The sequence below is a fragment of the Episyrphus balteatus genome, chromosome 4, assembly GCF_945859705.1.
Source record: "Episyrphus balteatus chromosome 4, idEpiBalt1.1, whole genome shotgun sequence".
NCBI classification, from domain to species: domain Eukaryota; kingdom Metazoa; phylum Arthropoda; class Insecta; order Diptera; family Syrphidae; genus Episyrphus; species Episyrphus balteatus.
Window position 1 is genome coordinate 40,711,921 of NC_079137.1, and position 13,116 is coordinate 40,725,036.

Consider the following 13,116-nt stretch of genomic DNA (forward strand, 5'->3'; position numbering starts at 1 on the left):
AATAAATAAATCGAAATCAACTGCTTAATATAGAATTAATTTAGAATATAGCATTTTTACATGGCAGTTAAAAAAGTATTTTAAGTTTGATTTTTGTTTTTATATCATTTTTCTAAAAACGGGTCCATGAAATATTTTGAAACTTTTTTTTCTTTTTTTTAATTGGCGATTGATTTTTTCCCACTTTCGAAAAGGAGGAGGATTTCAATTCTTCTGTATTTTTTTTTATGTTTGACAGGGCGAATGAATTTTGATAATTTTTGTATTTGGAAGCTGTGTTCCCATTTCAATTTGGTTTAGTTTCGGCTATGACAAAAACCATAATGTTATAACTTATAAGTTTAGATCCATAGAAGACGGTTAATTTTTTTTATAAAAAGTATCATGAATGGCAAAATTTTGTTTTGAAAAATTATTTGAGTTTTGTATAGGTTTATAAAAAAAAATGTTTAAAAAAAAACGTTACTACAGAATTTTGAAAATCTTTAATACAAAATTCTAGTATTGTACCATTTATTTTCGAAACGTGACAATATTTTTTCGTTAAATTTACTGGCACAGACATATTAAATGATTTGTACATTTTTCTTATCAAAGGGGAACCCTTACCCGATTCAATAATGAAAAACACGTAGGTACAAAAATTGACTTGCACTAAATACAGTATTAAAAAAAAACTATTTCAACGATAATCACAAAAAAGCTATGTCTTAGGAATCATTAGTTCTACATTAGGGAATCATTCTGCCACACGCCATTTTTGCAATAAAGTAGTCTTAGGAGATAAAATCACCAAAGACTTGAAAAATTGTTTTTTTTTTTAACTTTATTTCGCATTTTTGACACTGTTACCTCTTCGGCTTTTCATTCGGCTTTTATTACCGGACTTGCCGAACGTTCAAAACTAAAAGAATCTACTTAGGTACTGAACAAAAATTTCAAATCACCGAATTTTTGTGAAACAGTATGTTTTATGAAAAACTAAGAGCTTTTTCCAAACCAGAGTATTGAAAGTGAAAATATCAAAATTTTAGATCACCTCCAATCAGAAAATCAACACCTGTTGCGAACAAATTTCTTAAGTCATTTTTCAATTTTTTTATGTTACGAAAAAATTCGAAATTATAGAAATAAGTAAATTAATTTTGTTCCTTACGATGTTAGAATTCGCGAGCTTGATAGGCTACATTTCTGCTTAAATAACATTTTAAAATCCGCTGACCCCTAAAAGAAAATTTCGAAAATAAAAATCTAAATCTACGGCCGATATTATGCTTTCTCTAAGCTTAAATTATTGTTTTACAAAATCCTTAACGTTGCATTACTTCATTATGAACTAATTTAATAAAAATAAAAAAAATCCAAATTCGTCTGATTGAAATGGTAACTGAGTTACGAATAACAGAGTTACGCGCGACAGAGTTACGGCCGTCAAAGTTACGCGAAACCGAAGTTACGAAAAACTAGAGTTACGAATTCTAAAGTTATGTTAAGCTATGACATGTGATTTTTGGGTTGGCAACAATTGCGAGGAAAGATATGGAATTATGGAAACATAAATAAGAGAATATTGATACGTAGGTGCAATATTAGTTGGACAAATAAGAAGTTAATTTCAATTATGTCCCACAAACTTACATAAGTATACTTATGTTTTTTTTTTCTATTTCAACGTTTTTGCGATTTTCTCACAAAAACAAAACCATATATGTATGATGTAACAAGATTAAATAACACCCATTTTCGCTTTACTCATTTAGTTCTGACCAATGAGAAAAATGTTAATCTCTTGTTTGTATTTCCATAATTCCATATCGTTCCCCGCAATTGTTGCCAATCCATCATCAATCACATGTCATAGCTTAACATAACTTTAAAATTCGTAACTCTAGTTTTTCGTAACTTCGGTTTCGCGTAACTTTGACGCTCGTAACTCTGTCGCCCGTAACTCTGGTATTCGTAACTTCGTCGGTTTCCCCGTCTGATTTGCTACTCAAGAATCGAAAAAAATTACGTTAGTATTTGTCAAGTTTTTTTTATATTAAGAAAAAAGATACTCATACACCACAGTGAACCTCTTCGTTGAAGCCCAAACAAACAAATTAGAAGCTGCAGGTTTTAACAAAAAAGACTCTTAAGCAAAAAATTGCAAAAACAAATTTTCAGCTTAAAAAACAACAAGACTATCAGAAACGTTTTATTTCAAACAAATTGAATGACTGCAAATGAAAAATGCATTGTTTTTATATATCAAGTTATGTAATCATGTTACCTTTGTTTTGAGTTCGATTCTTTTAAGCTTAGGTTCATTCTTAAAATAAAAGCAAACGTAGAACGTTTAAGCCTTTTATACATATAAAGTATAATAATTATTATCGTATGTGAGTTCTTGCTACACAAACGCGTTTTAGAGTCTTCTTATCAGCTTAGGTAGCATTTTTCGATCGCATGAAGATAGAGAGGTTCCTAACTAAATCCATGCGACTTTTGTTTAGTAGAAAAATGTATAACAAGTTCGTAGCTGTTACATTATAGAGTTCAAACTTTATACTAAAATTAAATATGCCTACTACGCATAAGTCTCAGCCTAATATCTCAATAAATGTGTGTACTTATTATTTAAATCCAAAATTGTTCTGGCCTTAATGAGAAACCTTGAAAATTTGCAATTAAGAGAACTCTATAAAAATTTGATTGATATGGAATTTTTGACAGCATTTCGTTGTTGATTGTTTTGTTTCGCTTGAACTCCTTTATAAGTTTAAAAATTAAAAAAAAAAATAAAACTTGTATTAGCTAATCGGTTGTTAAAATTTAAGGAAATGACTTCAAATCTCGAAAGTAATTAATCACTAATCAGTGATCATTCAATTTACCCAAAAGGAGTACTGTCTTCTCGCCACTACAAAGTGTTAATGTCATCTTGATTGGCAAGTAAATAACAATAGAAATCAAATATTTTTTAACAATAACTATATTATTGTTAACACAGAAATACTTTTAACACACTTCTAGTTTGTTAGATGATTGATCAATATCTACCTCACATTTGCCACATTTTGTTCTATCACAGTGACTAATATTATTGCCATTGAACAATTAAATGAATTACATTCGGATTAGAGTCAGAACAAATTGATTCCATTATTTTTTTTTGTTTTGTGTCTGTCTAAAATTATACTCAATTATTATTGTGATGGAACAATTATTGTATTACCCTACGTGATTTTGGTATAAATACGATTGACAAATTTGTTTGATATATCAGTTGTTAAATTGAACTACTCCAAACAATACCAAATAAATATGAAGTTCTTTATTGTTGTAATCCTGGTTGCTATCTGTGGCTCAGTCTGGGTAAGAAAACTTGTAGAGAGATTTACAAATAAAAATTACAATACCTATGAATTTTATTTCTGAAAGTGTGGAGAAAACGATTGGGAGGATAATTTGAAACAATGTGCTGATAAAAATAAAGTGAAGCTTGAGGAACTAAAAGATGCACTTAATAGCAAAATAAAAGAAGCTGATGTGACTAATGACATGAAATGTGCCTTTTTGTGTGCGGCTGAAAAGGAAAAAATAATCCAAAATGGCGCCTTTCAACCACAAGTTTATGCTGAAGCTGTAGCAGCAACTGCCGATAAGGATCAAGTAGCAAAAATTACAACTGAATGTAATGTAAGGGGAAAAGATGATTGTGAAACTGCTTATAAAGTGGGAGTTTGCATTGCTAAATTCCATAATAAATAAAAGTGAACAACATGTAATGAATATTTAATAGAAAGATAGTTATAAATAAGAAATAATTATGAATAAAATTATTTTGAATGTACCTATTTTCATAAATTTTTAAACCTGACATATTGTCAGAAAAAAAATAAGACGAACAAGATAGTGTGATTTGACACTATTAGGCTTTTTTTTATGAAGCTATTGAAAATTTTTTGTCCGTAATAAGAAGCCCATTATAGCGACAAGGAAAATTAACGGTATTTCATGGGATTTTAAGAACAAATGCCAAGTGAATCACTAAAAGAATATGTTTTGAAAGGAGTATTTTAAATTGAATAAATTAAATGGATTTCTTAATTTTTCTGAACCAAACCATCAAGAAATCACAAACATTTTTATTTAACAATAAACAATTTTTGAATTCAAAAATTTTTAAGCTCTTAATTGAATTTTCTGTCGATTAGTGTTGAATAAGTGCTTGAAATACTACAATTATCGATTTAAGGAAATTTCTTGATCCGTTTTCCTGATCGCTATAACCGACACCTAAGTTAAAGATTTTAAGGGGTGGTTTTTAGGTACATTCTAAGAAAAATAATTGTTAAACAGTAAAGCTCTATCCACACCACTTAGGGATGATTTAAGAAAACTCTTACTTAGGTAAAAACTTGGTAAAAACCTTTGTTTTTTTAGAAATAATAGTTTCTTTTGTAACTGAGTTTAAAGAATGTTGACATCTGTTTTCATTTCTAAGATATGTATTAATTTTTAAAAGATTTTCATTTTTCCTTACGCATCTTAATTTTTTTACTTTTTGGTCAGTTTTCCTTCAGAAATGTGTTGGAAATATAGTATTTAAGTAATTCTTACTATTTTTTAAAATAATTATAATCAAAAAAGTTATTCACAAGCTTACCTCGAAGAAAATTGATCTTAAAGTAAATTATCATGGGAAAGAACAAATAAACAGCCTCTAAAAATTAATATCTTACCAACTGAAAAAAAAAGAACTTACAAAGAATAACATATATGTACAATTTTATTTTATGCCAGCCCAAGTAAAAATCTAATTCCACAACACCACCGCTGCACCACCTCCGCACCAATTTTTGATCATCGCACCTCCGCTGCACCACGTTCGCACCATTTTCAGACATTTCTATTGCGCTGGACACTGTCCAGTGGATAGCCGCCGCACCATGATCAAACATTTCTTAACAGCCGCACCATGACTGCACAACGTCCGCACCATTTCATTTTGAATGAAAAATTCGGTGCATCACTGCCTCACCACATCTGCACCATGATCAAAAATTCTATTTTCGTGCTTAAAAAAATATTTAAGTCATCTTCAAACACAGTAATATGTCAAAACATGACAATTTGGCGACCAATGCCAGCTACCGTAATTCTTAATTGTTTAAATTACTGACGAAAAACGCACAAAAACCGAATTATAACTCACACCATAAATTTTTTAACAATTATTGACCGTTTCACGAGAAGAAACACGAAGAAAATTTGTTATTTTTCAGATTATAATTTTTTCAAATGACATTTTATAAATTAAAACAAGAACAAATTTCCTGTTTACTGCGATTGATATATAAAAATTAAAGGCTGACCTGACAGACTGGTGCCCATTTTTGACAAACAAATTTTGACAACGTTCGAAAGATATTACCTTAATATATGTACTGTGGTCTTCAAAGATATTTTGACTTAAGCAACGAATTGCCAGTTCATACAAACATGGCTTAGTGGATAAGTGGATAAGGCCTATGACTTCTAATTAAAAGTGCTGTGGATACTCGGGTTAGGATCTCCTTCTCTTCGGTAGTTTATTTTTGTTTTTCAATAGCCCAACATTATATATCATGGCGCAGTGAATTTTTCATACAAAATGAAAAGGTGCGGACGTGGTGCAGTATTGGTCCGGTGGTGGGCCACCAAAATTTTCCGTGCGGCGGTCAATTTTTTTTTATTTTTTTCTTTCAAAATTCAATTTCTATTTTTACTCGGGTTTACTCTTTGAAAGCAAAAAAAAAGAAAATAACTGCGTTTTATTCCTTCCCAATACCTCATCCCGTACAGGAAATATCACTGTTTTTGTTTTTTAATTACATAAATTTTCATATATATTACATGGTCTGAATTTTTACAATGCAAAGTCCTACCTTGTAAGCAGTATCACAATCATCTGTTCCCTTTACATTACAATCAGCTGTTATTTTTGCTATTTGATCCTTTGTGGCAGTGTTTGCGAAAGCTTCGGGAACATTTTGCTGCTGGAATGCGCCATTTTTGATTAGCTTATCCTTTTCACCTAAACATAAAAGTGCACACTTCATGTCAGCAGTAACTTCAGATTCTTTAATTTTGCCATTGAGTGAATTATGCAGATCTTCTCTCTTGACTTTATATTTTTCAGAACATTGCTTTAAGTTATCCTCCCAATCACTTGGGCCACACTTAAAGAAAAGATCGGTGTATTATAATAACTTAAAAATTTTTAATAATTTTCTTACCAAGGCTGAGCCACAGAAAGCAACAAGAATAACAACGATAGAGAACTTCATGTTCGTTTGGAATTCGTTGGAGTAGTTCAATTCTACAATTAAAGTGTCAAACGAATTAATCAACGGTATTTATACAATTCTGCTATCAAAAAATTTTTTTTATTTTTGTTTTTTTTTTTTCTTGGTGTTTTATTTATAATTTCGCAGTCTGTTGGATAATAACCAAACAATTTCCAAAAATTTGTTTGAGTTAAATTAAAAATAAAATGTTTTTATAACTCTTTCAATTTCAAAACTTTCCAAGTGGATAATTCGTCTGATTCTGCTGCCAAATTTCCACACACGTTTTACATTTGCAAATTGTTTTGTCATTGTTATCGAACTATTGTCTGTTAAAATTACGTATTTTGTATTATATGGTTTTTGTATGTTTTTTTTTTTTATTAAGTGCGGTTGTAAAAAAACATTAGACCTCGTTCTCTTATACAAGAATGATATAAATAAAGTTGAAAAATTAATTTGATAATCAGTTGTTAAATTGAACTACTCCAAACAATACTAAACAAACATGAAGTTCTTAATTGCCGTAGTCCTTGCTGTTATATGTGCTTTAGCCCTGGTAAGCAAGTTTATAGAATTTTAAATTTTGATTTATATATTAATTTTTTTAAAGTGTGCACCAAGCGATTGGGAGGATAACGTCAAACAATGTTCTGATAAAAATAAAGTGAAAGTAGAGGGACTACTTGATGCAATCAAGGGAAAAATTAAAGAAGCTGATGTGACCAACGACATGAAGTGTGCAATTTTGTGTGCAGCTGAGAAGGATAAACTTATCAAAAATGGTGCATTCCAGCCACAAAATGTTCCCGAAGCTTTCGGAAACACTGCCACAAAGGATCAAGTAGCAAAAATTTCAACTGAATGTAATCTAAAGGGAGCAGATGATTGTGATACTGCTTACAAAGTAGGAGTTTGCATTGCTAAAATTCAGCCCATGTAAAATGTAAAAGTTTATTTAATGTATTGAACTTTTAAGAGAAAAAATTAGGTAAATAATAAATAGTATGAACAAAATATTTTGTTTGCTTCAATATAAAGTAACATTGCGAAAATTAATATGGAAAACTAAACCGCATACCAAGAAACAAAATATTTGAATAATAATATTTTTAAATCAGGGTTATGAGATCTTAGAACCTCATATAAAGTTTACTTGTCTAACGATTAAGCCAATGAGCAAGTTAAGAGGGTCACTGTGGTGTATACGTAACTTTTTTTTTTAAAATTAATTGTTGACATTTCAAAGAGTTTAATAACTTTTTTAAGGAAAGATTTTTATATAGGAATTAGTAATAAAAGGGCAGTTAAGAATTTGTAAAATAAATTACATATTAATTTAATAAAGCCAGTATCTGTCATAGATTTAAACTTTTCCTTCAAATTTTCTCGGTAACTATTCAACTAATTTCAAATATTTTGTTTGTATAGAAATTTTTCCATAGCTGTGAAGAAATTTTTAATAAAATATTATTTTTATATATTATATTATTATAATATTGCTTTGTGGAAAAATATATAATGTCGGAACTAGTCTTAGATGCAATGATACAATTAGTCCCAATTTTGATGCATTTTCTAAAAAATAGTATTTTAGAAAAGGGACCTGAATAAATTTTTCTGATTTTTGATTCGAGTTCAGCACAGCAAAAACCTTTCGAAAAGAATAATTTTGTTGCAGCAACAAAAACCTTGTAAACTAGTATAATTAACCGCTATATAATAAAATGCACGACAAGGTCGCACGAACTTGCTGTTAGAGTTAAAGTTGCTTAAATTTTTAAGACTTTTTATATAGAAATTTGGAAAAAAAAAAATAAAATTCGGTTTTTAAAAAAATAAAATAAAATCTGAAATCAAATTGCCCTCCAAAACAAGTATGCAGTTTTGATTGATATGTTCAGATGCATTTTCAGAAAAAAAATTTCCAAATCGTTAGCGCCGTTTTTTAAAACAAAATAATTTTTTGGAAAAAATGTTTTAAAATAAAATTCGTTTGCCATTTTGTAGAAATCACTAATCAACATCTAAAAACAAAATTTCAAAAAAATTCAATCTCCCATTTTCGAAAATTTGATTTTTCAAAAAAAAATTTTCAAAATTTTTTTAAAAATCCAAAACTTATTGTTTTGCAAATTTTATTTTTGGCTTATACTGAAATCATATAAATGCTTCTTTACAAAAAGTTTTGTTGAAATCAAATAAGTACTTTCAGAGATAATCGGATTTGAAAAAAACGGTTCTATGGCAGGTACCGTTAATAATGATTTTCCAAAAAAAAATTTTTCATTAGAAGATTGACCTTAGCTTAAAACTAACATTTGAATTTTTTAAACAAATTCGTTGGAGCTGTAGCTCCTTATACAGACAGACAGACCGACTTCCGGGACCCACTTTTTTGGCATTCTCTACCATCGTAATGTCATGGAAAAATGTTATCTCAACTTTTTTTTTTTGTACGAATACATACATAACTTGATATATATGTATTATAGTACCTATATCGCAAGTAAAAATTTCGAAAAAAATCATCTTCCCGTTTTCAAAATCAGGGGTCGAATCGCTGCACACGATCACACTCACAACAATAACATTACAGCCATTTTTGAGAAAAATAAGTTTTTTTTTCATTTTGGTTGTATGGAAAGTACCTACCGTTAATTATTGTCCCTAAAAATAGAAATTCCATTTCGCCTCTAATGAATCATAAAAAAGCTTATAACTACGAAGTTTAAAAAAAAAATTGCTTCAGCTGTGAAGACTGCAGTTCAAGATAGTTTCAGGCAGAATGGCAGACAGACACACAGATAGAATTGCGGGACACACTTTTTTCCTTTTTAGCAGGGGGTTTTTTTTTTTTTTGGTGTTGAACTTTGAGTTTTTAACTGACTGGTTTAACAAACGACTGGTATTATCCTTAAAACTAAGCGACTTGTCAGTAGTACGTTGGTTGGTTAAAATTAATTTTTAGGTAGCTAAAATAGATTTTCCTTTAATGAGACAAGACAAAGTTAATATGCTGCTATCCGGAAAAGAGACTCAAAATGATTGATTTGAACCAATCGTTAATTTTGTTTAATAACACGGTGTTACAAAAATGAGGTTTTAAAATATACGCGGGTGGAGACCTATCACTTTTTTTTGAGCTAGTCGCACTGATTACGAAACGGTATTTTAAAAATCCCTAACACTCCCAAAATCTGGAGTTAGTGGCAAAAAAACGGTTTTTTTTACCTTCAAACATTGAAAAAAATCTAGCCTCGTCAAATTTTTACCCATTTTCGATTTTTTTTACAGTTTCTGATACCTTTTCAACAATGTATCAAACATGTAACTCGGTTAAACCAACTAGAATTAATAAGTTCACAAAATTAATTTTTTTCGTCATTTAACTTCGACATCAAATTAAAGTATATATTTTCAAAACAACATGCTGTTTTAAAAATAAATTCTAAAATAATATTTATTTCCAAATCAAACGAGGTATTTAACGATTTCAACCCAGATACAGAAATTCGAACTTTTAGGTATAGAACATAAATGTTGTTTTGGCGCGTAGTAGGATAACTTGGGCGCCAGGATTTGAAAACGGGTTTTGTAGATTAGTTCAATACAAACATTTTTTCTTTGGGAGGGGCGTCTATTTCCTCCCGTTTAGGTGGGAGGGGCAGTTTTCTAAAAAAAATTATCAAAATAAAAAAAAAACTATTAAAAAACAACGGCAACACTTACAGTAATAAATGATACCATATCCGAAAGACAAAATTGTACATTAAATTCTAATTTTCAAATCAATAAATTATAACCAATTGTTTTTGAAATAATCGATTTCAAAGTTAAAAATTATAAAAATTATAATTTAAAATTACATAATGTACATATATTTCATTAATATCAATAATTTTTCAAACTGAGCTAGCTTGAAGCACCAGAGGTGCTTTTTTCGCACAAATGAATATGATTTTTGAACCTTTTAATCTGCAATTAATTTTTGGGTTTGCGAGTGAGTTTAATTGTCTCCACGTGTGATATGTTTTTCTGTGACTTTTGTGTTTATGCATACCTTTTATGTTTGGGTGTGATAGAATCCACTTTGTTGCTCACTGAGGAATGACCGAGCAATTTATTTTCAGCTTAAAATTGAATGATTTTTAAATAAACAAAATATTAAATAATTTAATTTAATTAGTAATCCTATTTGTTACCAAATTTGAATATTTAATAGTTGAAAATATGTCATTGCCCTCCAAAATTAAAAATTGGAAAATTATCATTTAGCATTACTAATTTTAAAATGTTTTTATTTCTTTTTTCTCATTTTAACAGTAAAAGTAACAGTTATTTTACCTTAGGCTGAATTGTATAAATACCATTAACAAATTCATAAAAAATATCAGTTGCCGAATGGAACTTCTAAAAAAAAAAACATGAAATTCTTGGTTTTTATTCTTTTTGCTATGTGTGGTTCAGTTTTGGTGAGAATATTTGTAGAGTTGAAATTTTAGAGTTATAAAAATTTTTTCTGACGTCAGTCCAACTTAAGACAGTCATACGTATATTGAGTCAGCAGATCAGGGTGTTTAAAACTTTGAACAATTTGCCCTTTACACCAAAGGTCTGGAGTTCGAATCCCAAGACAGTCCGATACTTATTCTTTTTGTTTGCAATTTTTTACTCAATTAATAGACAACCAATTTTGTTTTTTCTTAAAGTGTGCACCAAGTGATTTGGAGGATAACTCAAAACAATGTTATGAAAAATATAATGTGAAGTTAGAGGAGCAACAAGATGCACTTACGGGCAAAATTAAGGAAGCTGGTGTGACTAACGATATGAAGTGTGCAATTTTGTGTGAGGCTGAGAAGGATAATCTTATAAAAAATGGCACATTCCAGCCACAAAATGTTGCCAAAGCTTTCGGAAACGCTGCAACAAAGGATCAAACGGCAAAAATAATAACCGATTGTAATGTAAAGGGAGCAGATGATTGTGATACTGCTTACAAGGTGGGGGTTTGCATTGCTAAAATTCAACACTTTGAAAATGTTTAGCTTGTGTAGTGAACTTATGAATGAAATTAAATAAATATTTTTTTGTTTTGATAAGAAGTTAGTAATCCTTGGATACTTTGTGATATATTTACAACACGTAAATAAAAACAAAGCTTTGACCATTTCCACCATTTTGCTTATTGTATAATTTCAAAATGTGTTGGTGCGTAAAAACTGCACTACTTCGCTTGGCATGTACAATTTTGGATCAACAACTTTATAATTTTGACGTTCATTTAACGTCTCATAAAATAAGTCTTGTGTCATTATTTAGCCAAATATTAAATAAAAGAAGTATGTAGAAATTTTTTGTATGTAGACGAGTTGAAAATTGTTGACCATCTCAAAAGAAGTTTTAGAACAAACTACCAAATTTACTGTTACCTCAAAAAATAACATCTTTTCACACATAATTATCTTATGTAAAATCTTTATTATTGCCTCCTATCCCAAATGCAATGTTCTTACCAAATTTCATAAGGGTGGCCCATTAATTTTATTCTCTATCAAAAAACACCCTGTTAACCATGAAGTTATTACAGGCACTTTGGATTCTTGCTTCCAATCTTTAAAGTAAGAAACCTACTGAATATCAATAGAGTACCATTATTTATTGCTTAGTTTTGACAATAAGCCCACATTTTCTCTACACCTAAAAAAGACACCCTTTGAATTTTTCTTTATTCTCAAAAAAAAAAACACCCTTTCACCTAAAATATTTGCATACACTGCTTAGACCCCTGGTGTTTGTTATAAATGAACCATTTTACCAATTTTAATTTGGTTTTTAATTTCCAGTTTTCGTGGTACTTGTTTTGAACTTCATCATTTCTTATAAAAAAAAAACACCCTTTTATTCTTTCCTTAAGATAATTTTGTATAATCATTAGATTCTTAGTTCTTATAACAAATGAAACTTTTTCAACAAGCTAAAAAAGTAACAAAATTTATGTCAGCTGTAATGATATCTTTCTCACATTTACCACACTTTTCCCAAAAATATTTTTAAGGACTTTATGGACCCTTTGTCCAAGCCTTAGCTCACCTTTATCCCAAATTTCATTTTTTTCTCACTGTTTTGTTTTACAGAATTTTTTTATAGACCCTTTCGATCATTGGTCCGGTCCTTATATCAAAAGCAATCTTTTCGCGGAGCTTCATGAGGGTTATAATTTCTTTTAAATGCCTATTTTAATAACCTGTACTTTTAGTGGAAAACAATTTTTTTTTTTTGTTGAAATTAAACGCACACATGAACAACATTAATTTTAAAAAAAAATGTTTTGATTGAATTTCAAAAACTGGGATTGAATTTAAAATAAATTGCACGACTGGGTTGCAGGAACTTGCTCTTAGAACTAACAACTTTTTATTATACAAATTTGGTAAATGTTTACAATGAACTTAAAATTCCTTCTTAATATATAGAAAACAACTCTTTAAATGAAATTGAGCTCCAAAAACAGTATACAGTTTAATTTATTTTATAAAGATGAATTTTTAGAAAAATAAATTTCAAAATCGTTAGATCCGTTTTTTAAAAAAGTAGTTTTTTATAAATAATTTTTTTGAAGAAAAAAATTAAAAATAAATTTAATATGCCATTTTGTAGAAACTTTTAATCAACACGTAAAACAAAGTTTCAAAAAATTTCAATGTCACGTTTTTGAAAATTTGATTAAAAAAAATAAAACAAAAATTAAATTTTTATTTCAAATCCAAAAATTATTTTTTTCAAAATTTTGTTTTTG

The 13,116-nt window shown here is 29.1% G+C and overlaps 2 protein-coding genes across 2 annotated transcripts; one reads left to right on the forward strand and one right to left on the reverse strand.

Annotated features, from left to right (window-relative positions):
- The first annotated feature begins 3,111 nt into the window (after positions 1 to 3,111).
- Positions 3,112 to 3,786, forward strand: LOC129920083 (general odorant-binding protein 56h-like). Its single transcript, XM_056001252.1, has 2 exons — positions 3,112 to 3,357; positions 3,424 to 3,786. The coding sequence occupies exons 1-2, from the start codon at positions 3,307 to 3,309 to the stop codon at positions 3,751 to 3,753; spliced, it is 381 nt and encodes a 126-aa protein (XP_055857227.1). The 5' UTR covers positions 3,112 to 3,306; the 3' UTR covers positions 3,754 to 3,786.
- A 2,058-nt stretch (positions 3,787 to 5,844) lies between these two features.
- LOC129920082 (general odorant-binding protein 56h) lies at positions 5,845 to 6,468 on the reverse strand. The gene is made up of 2 exons (XM_056001251.1): positions 6,264 to 6,468; positions 5,845 to 6,206 (listed from the first exon to the last, which is right to left on the reverse strand). The coding sequence occupies exons 1-2, from the start codon at positions 6,312 to 6,314 to the stop codon at positions 5,877 to 5,879; spliced, it is 381 nt and encodes a 126-aa protein (XP_055857226.1). The 5' UTR covers positions 6,315 to 6,468; the 3' UTR covers positions 5,845 to 5,876.
- Positions 6,469 to 13,116: the final 6,648 nt, after the last annotated feature.

Bases quoted from the DNA above. Each gene is read 5' to 3' on its own strand.
- LOC129920083 (XM_056001252.1), top strand. From the start codon at position 3,307: ATGAAGTTCTTTATTGTTGTAATCCTGGTTGCTATCTGTGGCTCAGTC. The intron at 3,358-3,423 runs GTAAGAAAACTT...TATTTCTGAAAG, and splicing joins CTATCTGTGGCTCAGTCTGG to TGTGGAGAAAACGATTGGGA.
- LOC129920082 (XM_056001251.1), bottom strand. From the start codon at position 6,314: ATGAAGTTCTCTATCGTTGTTATTCTTGTTGCTTTCTGTGGCTCAGCC. The intron at 6,207-6,263 runs GTAAGAAAATTA...CTTTTCTTTAAG, and splicing joins CTTTCTGTGGCTCAGCCTTG to TGTGGCCCAAGTGATTGGGA.